Source organism: Egretta garzetta, unplaced genomic scaffold, assembly GCF_000687185.1.
Source record: "Egretta garzetta isolate BGI_Z169 unplaced genomic scaffold, ASM68718v1 scaffold22, whole genome shotgun sequence".
Lineage (NCBI taxonomy): Eukaryota > Metazoa > Chordata > Aves > Pelecaniformes > Ardeidae > Egretta > Egretta garzetta.
Genome location: NW_009259102.1, coordinates 2,713,595 through 2,724,185, shown reverse-complemented (window position 1 = coordinate 2,724,185; position 10,591 = coordinate 2,713,595). Strand labels below are relative to the sequence as shown.

Below are 10,591 nucleotides of genomic sequence, written 5' to 3'. Positions count from 1 at the left end.
TGCTTTGCTTTGCTTGTGCATGTGGCTTTTGCTTTACCTATTAAACTGTCTGTATCTCAACCCACGAGTTATCTCACTTTTCTGATTCTCTCCCCCATCCCATTGTTGGGGGAGTGAGCGAGCGGCTACGTGGTGCCTAGTTGCCAGCTGGGGGTAAACCACAACACTATTAAACCTCTACTGTGCTTCTAATTAAGAGCCAGTGAATAGATTTTGCAGGCAGTAAACTTTCTTCATTTAAGTGCTCTGTTATTTTTAGGGTGTACTGAGATATGTATTTGAGTCTTCAGACAACAAACATTTTCATAAAGGCAGACTGCAATTACTTCTGATCATTGGCAGACACTGTGCCCAATTTGAGCACGGAAAACTAAGTCAGGCTACTGAAAAATAGGTGGGAAACTTTAAATATTGCTTACTGGGTTGGAAAGCTGGGATATAATTTTTCTCTTAAGTTATTCATTCTTTCTAGGTAATCCGTAGTATTTATTCAGCATGATGCAAGCGTAGATATTAATTCAAGAGTTGGAGTATAAAACACCTGTTGTAATTCAGTGCCTCAAATAAGTACTGTTTCTGCCATGACTCTGAACTGATTATCATATATGTTTAGTCCTAACAGGGGCTTTACTGAAATGCACTGTATGAGTGGCCACTCAAATTTTGTATCTTGTGTGTGCATCATACCTCCAAGTGACCTCTATCCTCGTGGGCTGATTGCAACTGGTGGCAATGATCATAATATTTGCATTTTCACAGTTGACAGCCCAGCTCCTCTTTACATCCTTAAGGGTCATAAGAATACAGGTATGTTGTTGTTTTACTTTGGAGTTTGTTGCATAAAAGTTGATGTGATTTGTTAGAGAGGAAATACAAGTTGAAGTTATAAAAGCTGATTTTGATTGCTTTGGTATTGAACATAGGAAGTTTTTAATTATGGCCTCTGAAAATAGGATTTTATAATCTCAATACGTTGCAAGTTTACACTGATGAATGCTTGAGCTTTTACTCTATATGTGAACATATGGCAATTTACAGAATGATTACCCTTTTGCCAAGAGTTGCATTTTTAAGAAGCACTTAATTTAGTTCTCTGTGTATTAAGCTTAATTTTTATGTAAGTTGATAGCAGTAGAAAAAATGAACTTTCTAAATAAACAAACTTTCACTGCCCATTTTGTTACCTAGATGGGGATCTTGTATTAATTGGTGCTGTAAATATATAGTAAAAGTAAAGATTAAAAACTCACTGCAGAAATTTAATCTCTCTTTGGTCAGGCCAGTGCAACATCTGACATTAAACCAACTTTATGTACCCTTTCTTGAGCTATATCATAAAAGATTCAGCAATTTTCATATTAGCATGCTAAGTTTGTCTTTTTGTGAGCTGATCTGGTATTTAATAGACCTTTGAACAGTCTAATTATGTAAGTATAGAGTGTAAAAAATAAACATTTCGGGATTGAAGGTTGGGGTTTTTTTTTAACCATGTTAAAGAATGGTTGTGGACACCAGTTTGAAAATACCCTGGACTGCTAAGCAGCACCAAAAATCTATTTTTGTATTGTAAACCTCTTGGCTTTCTCTGAGAAAGAAAACAATGTCACTGTGTAAGGAGGCATGGAATAGCTTATGTACTTTATCAGAAACCTGAGGTGGATGAGTAGTTAAAATAACATATGACATGCTCCCTCCAGAGGTGTAAAAAGGGATGAGGTGTTCTAGGGAAGTTATAGATTCCCCTACAAAAAAGTATTTGTAGCAATTTTTACAGTAATACAAAACATTTGAAAATGTTAAAATTATATTAATTGCAAAATCTCTTCTAAAGTGGGGAAGAAATAGGGCGCGATAGGTAGAATACTGTTCAGTTCCCACTGTGGAATCACAGAAGCAAGAAATACAAGGCCATACTTTCCTTTTATGAGTGAGTAGACGGATAGGGGACTCTCTGTTTATGACTTAGCTCTTTTTGTAAGCTTATTAGTATAACCGTACTACACCACGTGTCTTCAGTTTTACATCTATCACAGGAGCATTTGCATATTATATTTTTGCTAAGTCTTTAAATTTTACCACAGTTTCTTGGTAGTAGTATTTTGCCTTCCAAGAAGATGAGCTAAGTATTTTTTTGTATGAAATCTTGCTTCTTGAGGACATGAACTACTACTCATTGATGAAATCTTGGCTTTCTCTGTAATCTTAAAACTAAACCTTAGCATTGATTCTGTGTCTTGCCTAGTTATCTAACCTCCTTGTTAACATATCCTACTCTGAGGAGATCTGGTACTAAGAGAAATTTAAAGATATGAATGGCAAAAAGATATGAAGTTTTGTAATCTAAGGTGAAGAGCGTTTTAAGCAGCTATTTTCTAGGCTGCAGTGCAACTACAGTTAAGTTCCACTTAATTCTTCCCTGAGCTCCTCAACACTAAATATGCTAATACGAAGTAAATGTCCTTAAATACTTCTCTTCAAATTGCTGGCATAAAATTGGTGGCAATGCAGGAAACTTGTCAGGCCTGATTTGAATGTTCCTTCCAGTTTGCAGCCTGTCATCTGGGAAATTTGGCACATTATTAAGTGGATCGTGGGACACCACAGCCAAGGTCTGGTTGAATGACAGATGTATGATGACATTACAGGTATAAAGTTCCTCTACATTAATACAAAACAGGTACTCTGAATTTGATTCTGACAAGTCTAACAATGTTCTTTTTTTGCAGGGTCACACAGCTGCAATATGGGCAGTGAAAATACTGCCTGAGCAGGGATTAATGTTGACAGGTTCAGCTGACAAAACTATTAAACTGTGGAAGGCAGGCAGATGTGAAAGAACATTCACTGGTAAATGTTGCTGCAGTTGGTAATTTCATCAGGGTCACAACCCCTTTTAAAAATAGAAAAAAAAATAAAATCCCACAAAACCATAGATAAATTGAACAATTTTTCGGCAGATTTCTGAAGTCTCTCAAGTTGTATGCCCAGAAATCACACCACTTCTAAAAGAATTAGTTTTTTTTTTCCCAGAGATTCATGATCAATGAATTGCTTTTTTTCTTTTTTTTTAAACTGCTCCCACAATGGAAATTGGTTGCCAGGATTTAGATGTGAGCTAAATAGAAATGGTATACTGCTGCTAATGGAAACAAAAGCTGCATTAAAAGTTTTCCTTTCTTTTATAAAGGACATGAAGATTGTGTGAGAGGTTTAGCTATTCTCAGTGAAATGGAATTCCTTTCCTGTGCTAATGATGCAAGTGTTCGAAGATGGGAGATCTCTGGCAAGTGTCTCCAGGTGTATTATGGACACACAAATTATATATACAGCATTTCCGTCTTCCCTCAGTGTAAAGGTAAGATTATTTTTGTGACTAATACCCAACATTCTTCCAAAATGAAATGACAATGTAGGCATTCTGTAGTTCTGTGGAGCTGCCATAACCAAAGAACTTAAGTAGCATTTAGTTTAATTCTTTCCTTTAGCATAAATAATTTCAAAAAACAATGTGATTGACTTCAAATCAGACCTCTGGCAGAATTGCTGTGGCAGTAGGTGAGATGAAAGATTCTGAGTTAGGCCTAATTGTAAAGCTTAAGTGAAACTTTGTTGAACCAGTAGGCAAAACTATGATCAAGGTTGCCACCTGTTGCACTGTTACAGAGTACTAAAATGGTAATGCATGGCTTACCAGTTTGAAGTAATGTATATTTAGATACCTCCACAGAAAGTTTTCAAAGTACATTATAAATAATTTAGGTTAGGAATTATCTGTGGGGCTTAACTGCATTTGTTTTTAGATTTAGAGGTTTATTGGTTCAGAACTAACTTGTAGACAGTTGCAGAAGAAATTCCTAGTTAGTGAGTTTGTGTGGTATATGGGACACTTGCGCACTTGTTCAACTTGTATACTAGTGGATGTGTATGTCATAAATCTCTTATGCCTTAAAATTCCTTGTTAAGGAGTTTTAGACTTTTGAGAGTGCTGTATGCATGTTTCCTGAAAAAGCAGGCTTCCTTTGCAAAAAAACTGAAATTAAAACAAATGCAAAACTATGCAAGTGTAGTGTAAGATAAAACAGTGATGGTTACAAAATTGTTCCAAGTTCTTTGTTTAAACTCTTGAGAGGAAGAAGGAATCTTTTGTCTTGAGCCCAAAATCATGCCCTGTCTGGTTGCTTAGTCTGCAATTTATGCATTTATTTTTTTTTGAAAAGACAACTATGCCATGGCTTTATTTTAGCTCTCTTCTTGCAATTGAGAGCAGTCTCAAATTGTAGAAAGGTTCTTTTACTGTTCTAATTTTTAGATACTCAGTTGCAGAACAGCAGCTAGTGTCACAGCACACTAAAAATACACTTTAAAAGTTTTTATGTCTTTTTCTTTTCAGATTTTGTAACTACTGGAGAGGATAGATCTCTTAGAATCTGGAAACAAGGGGAATGTACTCAAACAATCAGACTCCCTGCTCAGTCTGTATGGTGCTGCTGTGTGTTAGACAATGGTGACATCGTAGTTGGTGCAAGGTATCCAGGTTTTACTCTCAGTGTGTTTTTACATCTAAGTCTGCAAACCCTTGATGAAACAGAAAGCATCACTTTGGATACGAGTTTCATCTGTATTTAAAAATACAACCATTAAAATGTGCATGGGGATTAATTTAAATATGTGCTATACTTCATCGAAAAAGTTATTCTTTTGTTATGTGAATTGCAGAGATAGTATGTTCTATGGGAATGTGGTAAGCCATGAATGGACTTAGAAGTGCTGTATAAAGAACCCTTTGACAGGCATATCCTACCTTGTTTTTATAATTATACTATAGATAGGGCTACCTGCTTAAGTCCTTCTCTGGGTGTTTTTAGCATAAGAGCAAATTGCTTTCATAAAAATAATTGGGAGGGGTTGTTAGAAATAATGATGGTTTCTCTTGGCATAGAAGTCACCATTAGAATATATGTAATCATTTTGACATTTACAAAGTATTTTTGTTTGAATGTTTTCTCTCCATTCAGCGATGGGATTATAAGAGTGTTTACAGCATCTTTGGAACGTACAGCAAGTGCTGAGGAGATTCAAGCTTTTGAAAATGAGCTTTCCCAAGCGTCCATTGACACTAAAACAGGTGATTTAGGAGATATTAATGCTGATAACCTTCCTGGAAGAGAACATCTTAAGGATCCTGGTAAGTTATTGTACTTTTTGTCATGTTAGAGCTTCCTTCAAATCTTGGTTCTGAGGTACTGAAACTTCCCATAGTTTCCAAAATGAAGGCTTTTATCACTTTCAGTAGAGTTGCTGAAGAAAACAGCTTAATTTTGCTCTAGTATCCTTTCACTGATTCTTTTGGAGGCAAGGCTCTACTTTAAAAATATTTTTTCTTGTACACTAAAATGGTGACAAATATTTCTATTGTGAGATAATTTAGAAGAAGGTGGAATTTGGGATGGTGCAGTGTGTTCAAGATATTTTGGATCCATTATGCCAGCTATGCCAATAGCATGAGAGACAGTTAATGTAATTTGCAAAAGGACTCCCGAACATGGAATTTTTTTCCTAAAGCAGAAAATATGCATCTATTTTTCTTTTAGCATTTGGTTTGAAAAATAGTTTGTCTTGATTGACTCAGTTTACACTTTCCAGGTTCTTGGGAGATTACTGAGAATACAGTGGAAGCAGTGGTGGTTAAATAGACAAATACTTTTTCCCAAGGCAAAGTAACCAGTAACCCTTGGCTCTGATCAACAAGAGGCATAAATCTTAGTTGTATGAAGCTTCCCATCTTGTTAGACCATGGGAGAATATCCCCTCTCTTGATTGTCATCTCCATGGGAAAATGGTAAACTTTTGAAATACTTGACTTAGGGATTGCTTTTGCAATTTAGTATGGTGGCAGATGCCATTACCATAATTGTAAAATGCTGTTTTCAAGATTTCTGCTATTCTTGGTTGTGACATGTAAGTATCTAGTTAATTCCTGTGCTGTGACTTCAAATGTCAATGAACTAGCTTTTCATCTTTAAATTTGGGCACTATTTGAAGACTTCTTTTTCTCTCCTAAAGTAAATTGTATTCTTGAATTTGTTCAAAATCTTAAACACTTCTGTCTACAGGAACAAGAGATGGACAGACACGGCTTATTAAAGATAATGGGAAAGTAGAAGCTTATCAGTGGAGTGTCAGTGAAGGAAGATGGATAAAGATTGGTGATGTTGTTGGTTCTTCTGAAGCCACGCAACAAACATCTGGAAAGGTTTTATTTGAAGGAAAGGTATATGCAAACTTTAAATGGTTTTATTATTTCCTAAGTAAAATGCTTAATTTCCCATTAAAAACTTATTCCAGTCTTCGCTTTAAAACATAATTTAGAAAATCGGTGGTACTTGGTACTTTTTTGTTGTCTTTGATCTATAAAGTGAGGTAGAAGTATAAATAATTAAAAAAAGAGGTAGAAGTGTAAAAAAAGTACTACTTGATTTATTACTTTTGAAACACATTTTTTAAAACAAGCAAGCCAATGGAGACATTATTTTGGAGAAAGGTAAATTATTAGTAGATAAATGATCAAGTTCTATAGTATTTATTGCTAATACCTTGAAAAGTTAGTTTTAACTTCCTTTCTAAAGGAAGTGAACTGTACCGTTTATAGTGTGAGGCTTATCTAAAATATTAGGCTTTCTATACCCCTTTTCTATAGTAACTTTTGAACCTAAAGACAGATAAGATGAAAAATGTTTCCTTAACTGAAATATACACAGAAAAGTCTCTGTCTAATGCCACCACAGAGGAATGCCTTTGAGATAGTAATTTTCTCTCTCACACGATTTTAAAGAAACCTTAGGAATTTGTTGTTTTCTAGTATTAGAAGTGTGCTTTAAGGCTGAAGTTTTTTGAGGCATCTGACTGCCGTATAGCTTTGCAGGCAGCCAGAGCTGACCATGAGTGTTACCTGATGCATCTGTTACTTCGTAATATATCTGCACACATATTATCCTGATCATATTGTTGTAGCCTGCTCTTCTTGAAACAGAATTCTGGAAAACACCATTGTTAGTCTGCATTTGTATGTCCTTATGTAAAAAGTGCTGTCAAACTTCTCATTTGTTTTTTGTTCTTCTTAAAGGAGTATGACTATGTTTTCACTATTGACGTAAATGAAAGTGGACCTTCCTACAAACTGCCATATAACATCACTGATGATCCTTGGCTGACTGCATACAACTTCCTGCAAAAGAATGATCTAAATCCTATGTTTCTGGATCAGGTGGCCAAGTTTATTATGGACAATACCAAAGGGCAAACACTGTTGAGTACAAGTGCTCAATTTTCAGATCCGTTTACAGGTAAAAATTATAAACCCAAACGAGGACATCAGTCACTCCGCCCAGTTTTGTGTCATCAGTAAACTCACCTAGGGTGCACTCTGACCCATCTTCCAGCTCATTCATGAAGATACAGAACAGGACTGCACACAGTACTGACCCCACCAGTGACTGGCCTCCAACTAGATGTTGTGCCGCTGATTGCCACCTTCAGGGCCTGGCTGTTCAGCCAGTTTTCAGTCCACCTCACTGTCTTCTCAGGCAGATTTCAGTGTCGTAGCTCCTGTGCTTCTCCTACAGGACTTTCGTGTCCTCAGGTGATTGAGGGCAGGGCACAGATAGGTCTGACAAAAATATGAAAACTTGACAAACTTATAAAGTGTTTGTCATAACAAATCTTCAACAAAATTTTAATCAAGCTAGTTGTATTTTTCAGTCTAGTCTTTTTTTTCCAGTGGAAGAAAACTTCACTTTTCTTATTTCTCTAAAGAGGTGGCCAGGTGCTGTTAAGGCAATTAATAAAATACAAAAATTTAGTTAGAGAATGAACTGAAACTGAGTGAAATACATAAATGACCCTTTTTCAGGGAGGAAATGGAATTAGAACAAGTTAATTACTCATAAGCTGAATCATGTTAATCAATTACATCCTGCTTATCACATTTACAAAACAAACCAGTCTTATTTTGACTGGTTTCACAAAGATGAAGTTAGGAATAAAATGACGTTAAAATAATTGAGCTAAATCTTTTTCTTGCAATGAACTAGAAATGAGAATACAGGCTGTTAATCAGGTTCAGGTGTAACACATGGAGCTGCAGGCATCTGAACTTATGCACATACTTTTGATCTGGCTGTGTCTGAATGTGTAATGCGTGTGCCCCAGAAAAAGAGTTCTGACCCTTGAATAATTAGGAAGAATTTGTTCAGCATCAGGAGACTTCTGTGTGGATAGGATCAGATTTTTTATAATGCCACAATAAACAACAAGATGTATTTGAAGTTTGGCTTTATTTTTGAGCTGCTTCTGTCTGAAAAGTATTGACATTTTAGTAACATCAAGCTGTGTATAGTAGTCATTGCTTTTCTTACTGTTTCACTAGGTGCTGGACGTTATGTTCCAGGCTCTTCATCTGGATCAAGTACAATGCCTGCAGCAGATCCATTTACAGGTAATGTAAAATTCATTATCTGTCTTTCTAACATTTAAGATGCATATTTTACCATGTTCAGTTGTGTTCAGTGTTTGGTGCCAGACCACTGTTTCTTGCAGTTCTCCATTTGGGGCAGCAGGGTGGGATAGACCGATAAGGTGGACTCCACCACTGTGGAGTGTGTCATATGTGACATCATTATTATGTCAACATGCCCATACCCGCTCAGTAGAGGAGAGCGCTCTGCTGTCTGGTCTGCCTCATGTCACTCTCCTCTCCAGCACAGGAGTAACGTCTTAAACTGTGTGTTTTGTCAAACTCTCATATGCATGGCCAACACGGTATATTCATAAAAGTATTTTTTTTTCCTTATTATTCCTTTTTAGTTATTACATGACACTTATTGGTAACTTCCACCCTAAATTTTATATTCTAACCCTCCCTGGCATAGATAGTTTAGAATCTTCCTCACTGGTTTAGCAAGTCTGTTTGCAAAGATGTTCCAGCCCTGCTTTGTCAGACTTATCCCATCCCTGATCAGTAGCTCTTGCTCCTGAAAGAGGGTCCTGTAGTCAACAGAGGTCAAAATCCTGCCTGCAAAACCAGCCATGCAGCGAGTCGCTGACCCACTTGATGAGTCCATTTCTACTCAAGTGTTTTTGCTTTGCTGGCAGCATCAAACACCACCTGGGCCCCTCATGCTTGGCCCCAGCGCTCTCTAATCACTCTTGATGCTTCCCAGGACTGACTTGGCAGTATCAACAATGCCCATGTGGAAGAGTAGCAGGGTAATAGTCTGAAGGCCAGGCAAGCCTTGGCAGTCTCTCTGCAGCATTCTGGTCCCTACCAGACACAAACCTCCCAAGATACTGGGTCATGTCAATAGATGGGTGCCTCCATATCCTGCAGGAAGAAGCTTCTCATCACTGCTGCTTGCCTTTCCCCTTTTTGCAGACCTGAGGTGCAGTCTTAGCTGGCTTGGGTGTTTGTCCTCACCAGTGCCAGGGCACTGTGCCTATTCTGCAGTTGCAGATGTACAAGCGGAGCAGAAGCTTTCATGCTGTTGCCAAAAGCCACAGCCTTCACCCTTCCCCATCCTGACAGTCTCTTCTCTGTTCCTATTCTACTGTGGTCTGCAGCTGTGTCTCCTCCCTTGCTTTGTGTGGCTCAGGCTGTGGACTCTGCAGATGCAAAGACCCTGTAGTTCTTTCACCTGAGGCCTCAGTGCCACAGAGTCCACCTCCTACAGGAGAGGCCATGCCTGGGCAGTGGTGCCTTCCCACTGGAGCTTGTCATGATAAGGTATCTGCTGTGCTGAAGGCCTTTGCACCTGTGGATGCCAGAGACTGCCAGAATGTCTCCCAGCTGTGAGTCACTGAATTTGTGAATGCCATCACCACCACACCAGCACCACCCTCACACACATACATAGATTTAATCCTTAAATTCCAGGGTTTGAAGACTTCTTTTTAATTTCTTTAGTGCAACGTAACACCTTTAATAGTGATATTTGAAAACTAGTAACTAAATACAGGTATATGTTACGTCTTTGCCAGTGGTGGTGGTGAAGAAGCCTAATGTCTCTGTTCAGGTGCTGGTCGCTATGTTCCTGGTTCAGCATCAAATGCAGTAGCTCCAGTGGGTGGGGTTGATCCATACACAGGTAAGAGATGATGTCTGCCAATGAAAAGCGTCACTGATCTTTTGTTTTGGTTTTTCCTTCGACAAGGATCCTATATGGATGCAAATTTACACTTAAAAATAATGAGCCGATTGAAGCTACCCATAATCTAGAAATTATTCAGAAAATAGGGGTAACAGAGCCTGAACACAGGAATCATGCACAGAAGCTATAAAATATGATAGTAATCTGTTTTTGAAAGGATTTTTGGTTTCCTACTAGTTATGCTGTTGATCAAAGAAACTGATATAGGTACTTAATGGAAATTACACAGTATCGGCCACTAATTCACTTGTGATTCTAGAAGATCATTATAGGTCATAGATTAAAGCTCTTTATTACTCTCTTTGTAAGGAGATTTCCAGGCTACTATTGCATGTGACATAACTTGGTCGTATCTGAAAATCTTCCAATATACAAAAACTTTGCCTATT

At 37.6% G+C, this 10,591-nt stretch overlaps 1 protein-coding gene across 2 annotated transcripts in view; it reads left to right on the top strand.

Moving 5' to 3' along the window:
- Positions 1–117: 117 nt before the first annotated feature.
- Positions 118–10,591, top strand: part of PLAA (phospholipase A2 activating protein) — a 14,402-nt gene continuing 3,928 nt past the window's right edge. Inside the window, exons 1-10 of one of the 2 annotated variants that reach the window (XM_009635258.2) lie at positions 119–807; positions 2,545–2,645; positions 2,727–2,847; positions 3,188–3,355; positions 4,391–4,526; positions 5,016–5,185; positions 6,114–6,271; positions 7,124–7,343; positions 8,426–8,494; positions 10,068–10,139. In XM_009635258.2, the coding sequence (XP_009633553.2) occupies positions 606–807; positions 2,545–2,645; positions 2,727–2,847; positions 3,188–3,355; positions 4,391–4,526; positions 5,016–5,185; positions 6,114–6,271; positions 7,124–7,343; positions 8,426–8,494; positions 10,068–10,139 (1,417 nt within the window). In that variant the 5' untranslated portion in view covers positions 119–605. Of the gene's footprint in view, positions 808–2,544; positions 2,646–2,726; positions 2,848–3,187; positions 3,356–4,390; positions 4,527–5,015; positions 5,186–6,113; positions 6,272–7,123; positions 7,344–8,425; positions 8,495–10,067; positions 10,140–10,591 lie in introns of both variants that reach the window. The other variant, XM_035890790.1, reaches the window with a different exon arrangement.